Source organism: Lepeophtheirus salmonis, chromosome 1, assembly GCF_016086655.4.
Source record: "Lepeophtheirus salmonis chromosome 1, UVic_Lsal_1.4, whole genome shotgun sequence".
Classification (NCBI taxonomy): Eukaryota; Metazoa; Arthropoda; class Copepoda; order Siphonostomatoida; family Caligidae; genus Lepeophtheirus; species Lepeophtheirus salmonis.
Window position 1 is genome coordinate 14,951,060 of NC_052131.2, and position 16,626 is coordinate 14,967,685.

Here is a 16,626-nt window from a genome sequence, read left to right on the forward strand (position 1 = left end):
TCCATGATTAGGCGTTCATTTTTTATTTCCTGATGACTAATTTAAAGAATGCTACATATTTTTGGCTTTAATAGTATGAAAATCCACGCACAGAGTCATTTAAAAATATCATTTTTAATTGTATTAATCTCTATCAAATATATTTTTCTACCCCAATGCTTTCGTTTTTAAGGATATTACAATATTTTATAAAATAATATTTATGGTTTTTTTTAAAATCTTTTTATTTTGTCAATTAAATTTTTATTTAATCCATTCCTACATAGCGCCCATTTTTATTAACGCTAGAAAAATGATAATTACTAAATAAATACTGATGTAACTTCCCTCTTTTTAAATAATAAATTATGAGTGTAACTTCATTTTTTTAAGTCAATAAATACCTTAAACTATTTTCAATCATTGACAAGCAGTTGATTACATGTATTACTGGTTCCCCTTCCCTACAAACTCCGCCCAGGGCTAAAGTGTAATAGATTTGATAACATATAATTCAGTTTTATTTTCATGGTAAATAATAAAAATACCAGAGAATATTTTTTTCCATTCAATTTTATACAGATATAAATTTGATGCAGGTGATTGCATAGTGTCCAGAAAACTAAACACCTAATATCTACGATGATAATGAATATTTTTCAATGAATTTTGGTGCAATTGATGAAAACTACCTATAAAATTATAAGATTTTAATTTTTGTAGGACCACTGATTAACTATATGCATTTTAATGGGTTGCAAAAATGGTTTATCTATTTTTAAATAAAAAGTAGAAAATATCAATGATCTGAACATTGAATACTCCAGAGCGTCTCTGGGTCGTTTCTAAATTCAATTGTTATACAACTTTATATACCACCCTTGGATTTTACTATAAAAGGTGGAGTTGTGCAAAAATGTTGGATTTATAAACGCTCTAGCACTTGGGACTTGAAAAATCTGTCGTCTGTGCTATGTGAAACTGAACAATTATTAATGTATCATGGAATCCTTTATGTTTCTTTGTTTTAAAGTCAATTTAAATTCGAGGAACCAAAAGTGAAATTACAAATTAGGACCTAAAAATCTCTTTGTTTAAGCTAGGTACCTACAAATTTACAAAAATGCTCAGATTGCAATTTTTTTTACATATATAATACCGCTCCAACAACATCCTTGATCTTGAAACTGACAAAAGTAACCATTGTTCAGCAGAGTGTTCATAGACCCTCACATGCCAAGCATCAACTGACTTCATCAAATCATTTTTGAGTCTATACGGCAAAGGAAGACAGATAGAACTCTACAAATAGACATAAAAGTATTAGATTTGTCAGCGTAATAAATATTGTTAATTTTTTCTTTTTTTAATTAGATAGTGATGACCAAAGCTATAAGTAGCGAAACGAAGACCACATGATCTATATTTTTTTCTAAGTAGTCATCTACGTTACTTTATTTTTTGTCCGCTAGGGGCGTTGAGTATACTTGAATATTATTTTATAATTAAGTATCTGTAAGAAGCTAGAGGACACCTGGGATTTTGATGCCACCATAAAGAGGGCACCCAAGGAGGAGGGCGCCGACAGGAAGGTCAGGGACACCGACTTTGTCGACAAGGTAAAGAAGATGGTTGAGGATGACCCTACCAGGTCCATGAAGGCCGGAGACAGGCCCTGGGTGTGGCAACGGGACTCAGCACCCTGACATGTGTCCAAAATCTCCATGCAGTGGTTAACCGAGAACTGTTATGACGTCGTAACCAAGAATTTGCGGCCTCCTAACTCTCCCGACCTTAATCCTTTGGACTATTTTGTCTGGGACTATGTCCAAAGACATACCAACAGACATCCCCATAGCACCAAGGCCAGCCATATAGACTCCATCAAGGAGGTATTCGGCAACATGGACAATGATATGGTCAGAAGAGCCTGCGGCCGGTTCAGAGGCCGTATTGAGGCCGTTATTGATGCCAACGGTGATTATATCGAATGAATGGCTACTTTATACCTATATGCTCGTCATAGTTTTGATTTTCAATAAAAAAGTTAAAAAATGCATATTTTGTGTTGTTTTTTTGTAGAAAAATATTTTGGCGACAATTTGATCCCCGCTCCCTTTATATGTATATATTTTAGTTTGATTATGCCCTATTGGGGTATAGATTTGGGGATGACCACTCCTCTTCTCTCTATTCCATAACTTTTTATTTTTGTTAAAAATCCACTGTTCAACGGTCTAACATTCAAAGCGATATACTGATACTTAAATTAGCTGATATTGTAACCTTATATAAATAACAAGTTAGAGACTGTAAACTTTTGAAGAGGAAAAAGTGTTATAACTACAAAATGAACATTAGTTTTGGAAACAGAATATTTGGTTTAATATTCCAGATTTTAATGCTTGGATTACTAAATAGTCTTAAGTAATTTAAAAATGAATATTATGCTAAGTTATTTGTTATTATTTATATATAGAAAGTGTTTCACCAACTTACTATTGATTTTTTTTCCAGACATTCTCCAGCCTCAAAATTCTGAATAGTAGGAGAAAAAAAAATAATGGACATATTTTTGTATCTAAATAAATACATTTAAATATATATTTCATATAATTTTCTCTCTCTCTATGTTAATTTTAGTTGAATAAATACAAACAAATGTAGAATATAAGGAAATGATTATAACAATATACATATTTTAGGTTTTATTTCTTTCAAAACATGTTTTAGCTTCCAATTGAAATTGCTCCTGTCGTCTATCTCTGTGAATAAAAAACTGCAAGGAATATTGAATGCATTTATGTAGCAGTATGTAACTCATTGACATGTCAGGTAAAAAAAAAATGTATGTAAAGATTACTCATGGATAAAAAGAGGACTGAGGATGAAATGAAAGGATTGAATATATCACAAAACCCTGAAAGTATGAAAAAAATCTTAGAAACTTTGTGATAGAAAAGTTGTCTCATTGGTTGTCAGTTCATCCTCTCCTGTGATTGAAGGTACAGATATGATGTCTCGATATGCTTGAGTTGTCTCTTCAAATGGTTCTTTTTCAAGATCCTCAGCTAATCCATGAAGAGAAGCAAGAATCAAGTCAAATTTAGCATCAGAGATCATTGAAATGGAAGAGGAGCTTTTACTTGAGGTTTGTGAGGATTTAACTTCATCTTCGGAGGAATTGGAGGAATGGATGCAGGGATCGAGGTTAATGAGAATTTCCTCGCACTGATCTTCTTTACTTTTGTTATCTTTAGGATACTCAAAAGAATTAGGAACAATCTACTGGAAGGTTTGAATGACATAAAACTTTTTTTTGGTGCTTAAAAAAGTTAGTGTTTTAGTATAAAAATATTTACAATTTAGGTATGTATATAGCTGACTTGAGGAGAGCTACATAACAAGGGATTAAGTAAAAATATAAATTAATCTTTTCATGTACCAATTAAAAAAAAGAAAAAAAAAGAAAAGAAAAAAAGAAATACATGCTACAAACTAGATCCGAAGAAGGTCAGCTTGATTTTGACAGAGCTGCTTCTTGTAGATAGAGTCTCTCAAAAAAGTTTTATGACGCACGTTCCTTCAAATAGGAGTTAAAAGGCTTCTTTTCCTCCTGTGCAAGTGCCTTTTCCAATGACTTGGAGTCCGGTGATGCAATGTTGTTATTTTTATTATTATTATCATTATTGTGGTATTTTGAGAGTCCAATTTTGGGTGTCATATAGGGCTTATTTAATTGTGGTGGAATACGAATAACAGTCGGAGTAGGAGATCGATTCTCATTCCCTACGAGTGGAGATTTCTTCCTTTCCATAGAACGCACAATGGGCTTAGATAGATCTCTTACAGGTCTCAAATGTCTAGGGTTAATCGCATGATTAAGAGGAGATCCCCTATGGGGTGAACCCTGCTTTGGAAGGTTGGGTGATCTTGATCGTTCTGGTGGTGGATTGAGGTGCTTCTGATTACGTTTACCGTAGGGGGATGTTGATACACAACGCCTCTGCTGAGGCCTGTCCCCGTTTGATTCCGTGCTATTCCGTGTTAGCTTTCTATTCAATCGTTGATGCTGAAGATAGACATTATTGTTGTTTGTGGATGACTGACTACTCCCATAGGAGGAGGAGGAAGAAGAAGAATTATTTGGACAGTATGTATAGCCGAGGCTTTTATATGCTTTCTTCTGCTCAACTGTGAATTGATTACCAACTCCGAGAAGAGAGGTTCGAATATTTGCAGGTTGGCTGGGTCTACAACTGAAGTTGTTCATGGCTGAATAAGAAATGCTATCATCCGATTTGTTTTCGTAATTATAGTCCCAAGTTTCATCCATCGTGAACTTTGGTTCCGCTATTACTCGATCTGGCTGAATCATGTTCACGCTCACTAAATAGTCAGGGGATTGAATGTCAGGATAGTATGTGTCCTCACTCCATAGATCCTCTGTTGATGCTGATGTGTTACGTCTTGTACTAAAGAGATAGAGTAAGATAAATTATAATTAAATACTATAAATATCTTACGTTTTCTTATACTCTTGATTACTTTCTTCTTCGGTCGTTTCTGATCTCGATTGTACCCGGAAAAATGCAACGATAAGGAAAATTAGCCAAACGAGAGCTGCAAATCCCCAATATCCAATAATCCAATAGAAAGGCTAAACAAATTAATACATTATTATTTTCATACAAAAATAGAAATATTTTATCACTTAAATATACACAAAGTTATTGATATTATTAGCAGAACAATTTGATTTACAAATAATGATAGGCATAATGTGGTTCAATATATATATAACAGTATTATACTAAATTGGTATAGGTACCATTTATTTCAGGAACATTACTTAATAAAATACTAGCCTGCCTATGATTTAAGCCCTCCAATTACACACACTTATATGACTGCGGAATCGGACTCGTGAACTTGCAGGTTTTTTATGTTTTCTTAGGACTCGCCTAAATTTAGTAAGAGTCCCAAGTCCTTATTTATGTTAATACACAGCCTAATCCACCCCTAAAATGTGCCTTTCAAAAAAAAAAAAAAAAAAGAAAAGAAGAATAATAATAATAATCTAAATTCTGGGTACCTCTCATCCAAAACAAAAATCTACTATAAATTTATGTAAATTGTCTTTAATGGTAATTTTTATTTTACACTTTTAGTCACCAAAATATCGAAACATCAATACCAATTTGGTACCGGAGCCAGTACCTCATGACCACCAGTATATCATAGTAACAATGATCATAAGAAAATCACAGACCTGTGATTTTCTAAAGCGTTAGTATTGTTTTTACAACAGCAAATCAGCTGTTATCATTTTCTAATTGTATATTTCAAAAAACATAGAGTAGTTACCTACACAGAATAGATACCTCAATATTTGTTAAGAAATAAAAGTATTATATTTTGTAATGAATTGGACATGACAAACCTTGCAGTTACTTGGGAACATGAAAATACGACATATATGTATAATGAGACAAATCCTTGTCTCTTAAAAACTATTCCGAGGAAGTGGGCAATAGCTTTACATATCAACGTACATGTATATGCAACCATGATTGAGAGTTATTTAAAAAAAAAATATTATAAATTAACAATTGAAGCAGGAAGAACTCTTACAGAGTAACTGGTTTTTTTCTACCTTCAACAACAAGGCCTTTATTGCATTTATCTTTCATACATAGTTAAATACAAAGATATACATCTTATGTTCTTTTCAAAACCATATCCTGTCATTTTTATTGTATATAAATGACATAATAAAGATGCGTTTTTTGTTATTTAGTTTGGACATCAAAATATTTTATATAATAACACATTGTAAAACTAAGAAGAATAAATACATTTGTGTACACTGTATGATATGAAATTTATCAAAGATCTATTAAACTACTTCCAAATATTGTACTATATATATTTAAAGGATTCCTTGAATACATAATTTGTTTTATTGTGCTTGTTTGATTCCAATTGATTAAGAATTATGATTCACGTAGTTACGTAATATCGATAACTATATCAAAATAAATTTTATTTACGCAACAATTAATTACGGTTAGAAATAACATTTTGTTAAAGTTGCAAGCTATTAAGGAATCATCCAACCTTTTACTTTGAGTCTTTTCCAGCAAAATAGTTTATTTATTTTTATATTTAAAAGCACTGAAGAGAGCTTTATATTTTCCAAACTGTTGTTCTTATTATTTTATTCTTGAAGACAGATAATATCTAAATACATATTAATCAATATTGTGTATGTTTATGAGATATATATGTAGATTAATAGCCAGGGTTTGTTGGGAAGTTATAAGTGTAAGTTGTTGTTGGACTGAGAACAAAATTGAGGATCAACATCGGAGTCTTGCTTGATAAGGAGTGTAACTTGTGTTATCATGCCCTTTTTCGGTGTTGTTTATTTTTACATACCGGCTGGTCATATTTAATTCAATTATCTATATTTTTGATATAAAAACTCTCGGTTGCAGCCAGAATATTTTTTCCATTATAATGAATATTGAGCGAATAAGACATTATATCCATCTGAAAAAGAAACACACATTTACCCTATCTACATATGAACCTTCATTTAATTTTATACATTACTTTTCTGTAAGAGGATCATTTTGGTAGTGCTTAAAACCTTTGATATACGCTTGTTTCAGCATATTTCATTTTTTTAATATATTTAACGATAAGTAAGATTGCTGACGTAAATACGAAGTGGGGACCCAAAACTTGGAATAGCATCACTTAATTACAAAAAATGTGATTTTTATGGAGACAAGAAACAACAACTCGGAACAAATTTTTGATACGTTTAAATAATTTAATTAACTTTATTTTTTATTAAATATGTTCTCCTTCACAAGTGATAACAGTCTCGTCACGCCAGTGAACACAATGATAGCTCTTGACGATGAAGACAATGTCCATTGCGTACCACAAATTATATTGCCAAACTCGGAGCGAATCCAAATGTGGCAGACATTATTCTCCAAGGCGCCCAAAGTCCAAAAGGTTCAGATAAGGGCTCATATATGGCAGGCTTAAAGTCAGCCGTACTGTTAGTACATACGTATTGTTTTTTCTTGGTTGTATGGGAGGGGTGCTCCATATTGGACTTGTTGTAGACAGTCCGGATGGAGATGCCAAGGGTCTCAGTAGCTCACTTTTTGGTGCAGCTCTGACATTTTTACACTTTGAGACATGGGATAAAAACCTACTGTCGTTGCTTAAATCAACCTCGTAATGAAAAATTACAGGAATCGTAATTAAATGGGTTTCAAGTCCCCGCTCTGTACATTTCTAAAAATATACACTATATAAAATATACTTTCGCTGAATGTTGAATGATAGTGTAGATGTTTTTATTAGTATTCTTTTCGGAGCAATGAGGTACAAAAGATTCTAAGAAATAAAATTGGAATAATGTACTTTTGACATAGAGTTACCCCAATAACATACAAAAGTTACATTCTAATTTATAATCTGCTGTAGGTTTCCCTCTCCCTTTCGCTTTATCAGTGTTCTAAAAGTTGATTGATTGAACTCGAATAAGCTCTTCTGGAGCTGTGAACAGTTCCCCACAATTATTGAATAACAATTCTATAGTTAACAATGGATTCTGACTTTTGGTCTTTTGGTATCTTTCTCCTAGGAGGAAAGTTTATGATAAACATACGTACTAATGAAGATCCATCTATATCAATTATATTATCAGAAATACATACTATGCCAATTATGTTTAGGTGTTCAATTCCCTTAAGCTTTTAGCAACAAAAAACAATAATAAATGCAGTATTATGTATTTCAGTAGTTATTAACCTTTTTACATTTATTCATTATGAATGAAGGGGGGAGGATTATAAGGAAAGAAGTTTATGAATGCAATTTTGTAATACCATTAAGTATATGTAGTAATTAATTTCATCAATTCTACTTTTAACATTGAAGCTTACGGCGAATATATCTTTCCAAATACACAGACTTAGAAATTGAAAGAAAAAATGAAGTTCGTTCATTGCCTTATTGTCTCTATGGGGTTGTTTTTTACGAATTGACTCCAATTTTTTTCTTGATTAGGAGTATAATTATAAAAATCTTTGAATGTGGCAAAAAAAATTATATGTATATATATTTGAAAAATCATCAATACATTAATTACTTTTTATGAAATATCCAACAGCACATTATTTTAAATTGACTGGACTATGGAATGGTCATGTGTGAAATAGTGATTGTAAGGTTAGGTTTAGAGTGCAATTTCCTACTAACCCATTTATTTCTTATTTTTATTGCTAAATATTTGATAAAATCGGGATTTTATTTAAGACGGGATGGTGAATCTATTGTAAAATCAACCAAATTCAAAGGGGCGCATGTTAATATCAAGGAAGTGGTAATAAACAATGTTTCCACATTTTTAAATAATGTAATACAACATTGTTGGTTCCTCCACTTCCTATTATAGGTGGAAAGATATATCAAACAATATCAAATATATTTGCACCATATTAGTATAGTTGAAAATACTTAGAAATGTTGATATATGCTCCGATATTTCATATGATGGAAAAGGAGAAAATTGAATATATATTTTCGTTTAATTTTTGTAGCTTGGGAATGCTTAACACAGCGAGTACTCCCACTTATATGAATAAATACATTCGATATGTGTAGGGATGTGAAAAATCCTCGTGAGTATGAATCAAAAAGAAAAGTATATCTTGGGCGAATAAAAATCTTCTTGAACTACTAATATATTTCAAGATGATTACATGTTAAAAGAGATTCACATCCTAATATTACTTACCATTAATTAAATAATAAATGCAATTACTAATAATAAAATATATACTTATGGAGTCAATTTAATTTGCATGGAAGTCGTTTACTTTTTAGTTTGTTTATATGCCCGAAAATAGTGGCACTATCATGTGTTTCTTAGTAGTTCATCTGTTACTACAGCTTAGTACATTTGCGTCATCTTTTTTTAATATTCTCATGTCCAATTTTTATAAAAAAATATTAATATCTACAATGAATATATCTATATATATCTAATATAAAATATATTCATTAATATCTTTCAATTTTTTAGTCTATTTTGAGTAGGACACACATGTTACAGTAGAATGACTAAATAACGAAAACCTTGATTTTTATGGAATTAAGAAAGGGCAAATGAAAAATAAGTTTCAATACTATATTTTAAATATATTTTTTATTCAATATGTCCTCCTTCACAAGCAATAACAACGACAAGCCGCCAAATAGATTGGCAACCTTTGAAGATGAAGGCTTTGTCCATGTATTACCAGGCTTTTATGATGGCAGGTTGAAGCGTATCAAAATTTGGATGATAGTTGCTTCTCAAAGATGCCCCAAACTGCAAAGTCCAGTGGACAAGGCCAGGGGTGGAGAAAGGCCACATGGAGGCAGGTCAAATGACATCCATGTTGTTGCTGCATAAGTTTTGGTTCTTCTTGGTTGTATGAGGATGTAATGGACTTCTTGATATTGTAGGCAGTCCAAATGAAGATGCCAATGGTATCTGCAGCCTTCTTAGTACTGACGTAAGTGCAAAGGAGATTCACACATGTGTTATCTTTTTTGTTGTTCCTACGATATTTTTACACTTAGAAACATGTCATAAAAAAACTTGTGTAATTTTTGTTTCAGCTGTTGTTCGTTTGTGTAATGAAACCTAGTAGTTAAAAATAACAGGGATAAAATTGTAAATCAATTCTACTGTTAGTTTAAGATCCCCACTTTTTATGGTTGACTCACCTAAACATTTTAGAATGGAGTGACCCACTCGTTATTTTCTAAGGAACAAGACCTTCTGTATCAAAAATAGTCAAATTATGGGATGGTAGATTTTAGTGATGGATTAAGTTTTTGAATTTTAAAGTTTCAATAAACAAAAAATTAGTCGGATTAAATCTCCTTTTTTTAACTTCAATTTTGTCGAAAACGTTCAATACGTAAAAGGGAATATTTTCCTGAAGAAAGCAGCCTTGAGTAAAATTTAATAGCTCCCTAATGTATCTATGTCAGAGTACTAAAAATGTAATTGGTAAATATTCTTTTATTATATTAGTTAATAGTGTGGTCATATATACATAGATCTCTCAACACCATAACGACCTCACAAGAGAACTCATGAACCATTAACATTTTAAGTCATTTGCCTTTAAATACCATTATATTGCATAGATAACTATGTATATAACATATATATTTCTATTGGAAAGAGGTGTATTGAGATTTTAAGTAAGAATAACACATATAGTAAAATAAGCATCTCATTCCCAAAACTCAGGACTTAGTAAAAATTAATAGACTATTGTTGGGATGAAGGTAAAAATACGAGTTCTACTCCGTATCTACCAAGGACATACAAAAAATTACTCTGATGTCAATCCTCAATTCTACTATGAGTTCAACTATGAGACAAACACAGTTTATAGCTCTCCAACAAATCCTCAGTGTTCATCTACAGCTTTCTTGATAAATCACACTATATATTTAGATGGTATCTCATCGAGAATGAACTTATAATGATAACAGCTTGCCAATTACAATAAATTTCACACAACGTTAATTGCATTGGATTTTTTTAGCTCTAATCATAATATTTTTTATTTCTCAGAAGGCACAAACATCAACAATATTTCTAAATGTATCAAAATGTATTTATATGATATATTGGTTACACAAGTTTTTTTTACCTAACTGAACAAGGAGAATCCCAAAAGTCACTTTAATATGTATATATCTATATGAAATAAATTATAATACTAAAAAAATGTATTTTTGACTGTAAATTGGACTGTTGTGTCAACTTTAGTAAATTGAAGTTGTTACATTAGAAAATTAAATAAAGATTTAAAACAATTAAATAACCATTGCCAATTTAATATGTTATTTGAAAATACTAAGAAAAGTTATATTACGCATTGATTTCAAATTTTTTATGAGTTATAACTATTCCTTGAGGTTCGGTGATTGAAAATGCACAAAAATAAAAAATATGTCGACCTCAAATTTAAAAAAATTTAAATTTCAAATCAAAAAATTAACGACGCAAGCTAATTCAATAATTGATGGAGTAGACACAACACACGTCCATTGTCAACTTGTATTTATGGCCTTTTTTATTATAGCTCAATTTTTAACTCTCTTTAAATTCTTATAACACTTCATTAAATCACAAAATCTATATTTCTAATATTCAAATAATTAATGTTATTTTTTTTGTCAAAGGCAATGACAATCCAAATATGTTATCTCTCAGTGTTTTTAAATTTACACTAGGGGTGTACCAATTGACTACTTCATAGCTTACATAATCAAAATTCTTAACATTTTAAATATCCTGTGACTATTGATATTTACAAGAAGATACATTTTCTGCATTATCATTATTTGTTAATACTTGATAAAAAGGTACGTCGACATTTATACCCTTTTTGAATAATTTTTACTGCTATGAGAAATATATTTTTAAAATTTTGTTTAGTTTTATCAATCTTAATTTATGAAGTTTGCATCATTTGTCTTAATACTTCAAATAAGTAAGTCCATACTTATTTATAAAATAAGCTTTATACATAAGATAATGTATATTCTCAAACTTTAAAAAATATTTTTTGTCCTTTTAAAATAAATCAAAATATAACCAAACGAAGGGATTTATAACAATTAAATAAAATCAAAAAGTGCTGTTTTTGCTCTGTTTTAAAATTTAATAATTTAAATAGGTGAAAAAAAAACAAAGCATTTTATGACTAGTTTGATTCGTTGAGTTCATTTCCCAACTACACAAATTCGTTTATATGTTTCCAAAGAATAAATAAGGTATTCATAAACTGTGTTGTCTTTTTGTGCTAATTTTTTTTACCACCTCTTTATCCCATTCGTACCAACGTAGTTTTTTTATAACCACCTCTGAAACTGTGTCATTTTATGTCAACCTCACCCCATTTTTTAAACACTTTAAAAGGATCTTCTGAAAGAACCAGAAGCAGTTTTTGTACGTCTTTTACTCCCTCTCCGGTAAAAGAAAAACATACCTATTCTTATTAATTATTAGTTCCTTTTTTGAAAATTATAAGATATAGGTAAGCAAGCAATGGGCATTATAATTTAAAGTGATTACTGTCAGCAAATATATCGTTTCAAAAAGTTGCCATGTTCTTTATAACATATTCTCAAGCGTAGTTTTTACACTCACCAAAAATTCAGCCAATATTCACATCCCCAATTATTAGTATTACACTCTGGTTTTCCACCTATGTTAATTTATATAGAAAGTTTATAAAAAGAAAGATACTCACATGTACACAATGAACAGTAATGATATAAATGTTCTATTCTTACAAAAAATTTACGTTCAAAAATTTAAAAAAACAAAAATAAAAAGGCTTGATTATTATTGATAAAATAAATGCTTGTTGGATGAGGGATCCAAAAAAACAGTATGAATATTTTTTTCTATTCTTTTCAAAAAATTTCAATACCCATAATATTAGAAAATTGTTAATCAAAACTTAATTGTAGAAATCCACTTACAATCCTTAAAAATAAAACTTTATGGCCTAAAAAATCAATGTTAGTGAAATTCAATATTTGATTTTTCATTTCCAATCCACTAAAACAAAAGTTAAACTGGAACAAAAGAGTGTTTTTTTGAAACTGTTCGAATGTACATGTCAAACTTTTGATAATGTAATTGAGTTTAACTAATTTTTATATTTTGACTACTCAACTTTTTTATCATATTCAAAGTCTTCTTGGAGTTTGATGGAAAATGCTATTTGAGAATCATTGTTCTTTTGAGTATCATATGGATTTTTCTTGCTACAGTGCTCACCATTTCTCACTAACATATTTGTGTATCTTTAAATTCATTGATGGAAAATATCAATCAAATAACAATTTCATTTGATTTCTTTTTTTACTTTTCATAGATTCTTGTTTTAAGTGTCATAATCATCACTAGTGAAATTTTTCAAGGAACTGTACTTTTATGTACAATTGAGAAACAATTGTACAGAATAAAAGAAGATTCCTGTTTTACTGAAAAATATCATTTTTTTCCTCTAAAAAGAAAATTTTAATTCTCAAAGTAATCACGTAGTTTATGGTTGCCCCCATAAGACGTCAACACTACAGCTGCATAAGCAATATAGCACAAATAAAAAAATTGAATAAATACTCAAAAAAAAAAAAAAAATGGAAATACTCAATGCCTAGAGATCTATTTGAATCAAAAGTACAAGTAAAATTAACTGATATAATGACAAGTATTATGTACAAAAACATTACCTTATTCCATCGTCTATATTCGGACCATATTATGGGAAGTAGTACGAGCCAGTAGAATGGGAAAAAAAAGCCAAAGAGCCCAGGTACCAGTAAAATATAGAAAACATTCCGATCGCATATATAATTATTAACAAGGTTCTTGAGAGCGTTACAATGTATTTTAATCATATTGTACTTTGCGGTTTGATAGTTTTGATGTGGTTGAGTAGTTTTTCCTTTCTTTCTTGCTACAATAATAGTAATAAAAAAATGAATATAATATTTTTGAAATGGGTAGTCTGTTTATAAAGTTATTGAATGATGACTTGTAATGCCCTTGCTTTCATTTTTACAACGATGATGAGCCTATATAACAATACTATGAGCATCTAGAACACTCAAATCAATCATTTTTATTTTTCTGAATAAACGTTTATGTCTAATTAAGTTAGGAATCTGGAGTCTATTAATTTTTTATTTAGTCATGTAACAAATAGCTAATATAAATCATCAATTTACTGCAATTTACAGTGAATCATAAAGGTATATTTCTTTCGATTGCAAATGAATTTTATAGAAACTTCCGAGGAAAAAAGTTTTACTTTTAATAATAATTTATTGATAGTAAAGTTTATTGTTTCGAATGAATGAATGAAAAAAAAAAAAGATAGGTACCAGGTATTATTCTTATAGTTATATGTATACTTCATTACTCACTAATTCAATCTGTTTTATTCAATTTTACTGACTTTATTTACTAAAGAAATAAGTGGGGTACTATAGCAATACTCAAATGATATATATGAACAAAATTATAATCTAACTTATGAACCAAATAAGTTATATCTATTATTGTATACCTCGTATAAATATAATTTTTAACAAGTACAAACAGACTATACAAATTGCAATCAACAAATGAGATGAATGATTTTACGTAAATTAAGCATTTGTAGCAACAATTGTAATAAATATGATACAAGGATTGGTATCCTAAGTCTTTTATAATGAAAATGACTAATGAGTATATTATTAGTATTCTGGGGCTCATTCGAATTAATATATTTAGGATCTACAGTTACAATTCTTGTAAAAAAAAAAAAAATCATATTAAAATTGTAGCTTTAACTAATAGCAGTTAATTAAAGTGATTGTATCTTGATCGAATAAAAGGTAGTCAGTCAAAATGTTGACAGACAAAACGGAAAATATTACATCTCATAAAATGAAAAACTGTTTCTACGCCATTTCACTCTAAAAATGGTCCCTTCTTAGATATTTACCCCCAACACCTCTACATAAACTACAGTAAGGAGCCCCATTAACCCCCATTCATACTGTGTGCTGTCATTGCGCAAAACCTGTATTCTGATATAAATATTGAGATGTTAGAGGGCCAAAAATGGATGGTTTCATATATTTTATGATTTCTTTTTTCAGGTGTTGCAACATTTACTCTTCAGAAATTTCCCGCCCGAGACATCCCTCCCTAAATGAACAACAGTAATGGCCCCTCAGCCCCCCATTTATACACCGAAATTTGGGATGTTATCATGCATCGTCGGGCCCTAAAAAAGGGATTAAGCCCACTACAGTCAGATAAGTTACCTTTAAAAGGTACTCCCAACATTCGACTAAAAGTAAAGGCCAATTCACATGCCCTAACAGGTGCATCCACGATATTTTTGTTTTAGATTGTGGGGGTGAGGAAGCGCCAGTTCATAAATTTGAAGGCCTTTTGTAAAATAATAATTTATTTTTTTATTATTGTCTTTTTTTATAACAGAATTTTTTTTTTAAGCACAGGAAGATATTTTCAGAATTTTGAATACTTCTTTATCGGTGTGTAAACTTTTTTTTGACATAATGGTGCTACAAATGACATTTCTAGTATCAATTTGTATATTTTCATTTTAAATATGTCAGATCTCTAATACCTTTTTAGCATTGGGATAGTAAGCAACACTACTCTATCTATTATGATATTTGATCTTGAAAAATAATAATTTATAAATTTAGTTAGTAGAGATGACAGAAGCACTTATAACTATATTGTGAAGTCCAAATAGAGTAAAATGTCTTTGATATTGAATTTCTAGCCCTCCCTCATTCCTCCAAGTCGTTGAAGATTGTAAATAGTCCAGTTTGAATTGATTTAATCTCCATAATTGTATTTTTTAATTAAAGTCAAAATACATTTCTTGAGGTAGTTATAAATTATTTATAATAAATTAAATATACTAGCCACTATTGAGTAATATTTCCATTATTCATTAACATATAATTATTTGCTAGTATTTTATTTATTTTTGAAAATTGTTATTTTTCTAAACTTTAGTCTTCTTCTTTCATTATCTTCCCACCGCAAGCAGATATTAATCTATTCAATAACTTTTTATATATAAGTAAATTATTTAAAAAAATATTCATATTATTTTGTTCTTAAATTAATTTCATTGATTTCATTCAAAATTAAATGGAAGGATATTTCTTAACCTATTACTCACAGTGCACAGATTTTTCTTTTTTTACTCAAACAGGAAATATTGTAAAATAAAACTTGACAGTATTAAAAGAGGGACATATATCCTTCATTTAAGATTGATATTAAATTATTAAAATATAACTATGGTATTCATTGTAAAAGTAGTTTTGCATATTTTATTCATGCAACTATTTCTTTTTTTTATTTGTTAGATTACGTCTTAACATATTTATAATAGTTAAATTTAAAGAAAAAACACTGAAGTAATGACAGAATCGACAAGGAGTCAACCCCAACAATTCTGGTTACTTGAATACCAAGAAACCAAAATAATTGGTGCAAAGTTATCATCAAGAAAGCATTATATCTATTATCATGTAACATTGAAAAAAATCATAATTGATAATGCTTCCATTTTGAATGTTATATTTTTTTAGAGATAACACTGGAATTACTGTTTGTTCTAACCATCATGTCATTATAAAACTAGAAAAGCTTTACTGTGAGTGATAATAGCTTAAAAAGCATAAAAATCCAACATCTAAGACTCATCAATCAGATATAAATGCCTTTGAGAGTAAACTAAAAGATTTACACATAAAGATGCACTCATTTAATCAAAAATCCAGAAGAAATTATTTTGGCACAGAGAGAAAAAAACCTTGAGTGTATATAGGCGCAGAAGATAAATGCTATTCCAAAAATGAATATTGATTATACAGTGGATTACACATAAAAAAACAAAAGAATAATAAGTAATTTAAGCTCTGAATTGGCTGGATCAATAGACAGAGAAAATAAATCTAATAATGCAAATATTTTACTTCCATCAACTT

General features: G+C 29.8%; 1 protein-coding gene across 3 annotated transcripts in view; it reads right to left on the reverse strand.

Moving 5' to 3' along the window:
* Window positions 1-2,551: 2,551 nt before the first annotated feature.
* The window catches only part of LOC121117626 (uncharacterized), a 121,052-nt gene continuing 106,977 nt past the window's right edge, over window positions 2,552-16,626 (reverse strand). For all 3 annotated transcript variants that reach the window (XM_071888289.1, XM_071888291.1, XM_071888286.1), the window contains 3 exons: window positions 13,327-13,553; window positions 4,506-4,639; window positions 2,552-4,454 (listed from right to left, as the gene is read on the reverse strand). In XM_071888289.1, coding sequence (XP_071744390.1) covers window positions 3,548-4,454; window positions 4,506-4,639; window positions 13,327-13,494 — 1,209 coding nt within the window. In that variant the 5' untranslated portion in view covers window positions 13,495-13,553 and the 3' untranslated portion in view covers window positions 2,552-3,547. The remainder of the gene's footprint in view (window positions 4,455-4,505; window positions 4,640-13,326; window positions 13,554-16,626) is intronic.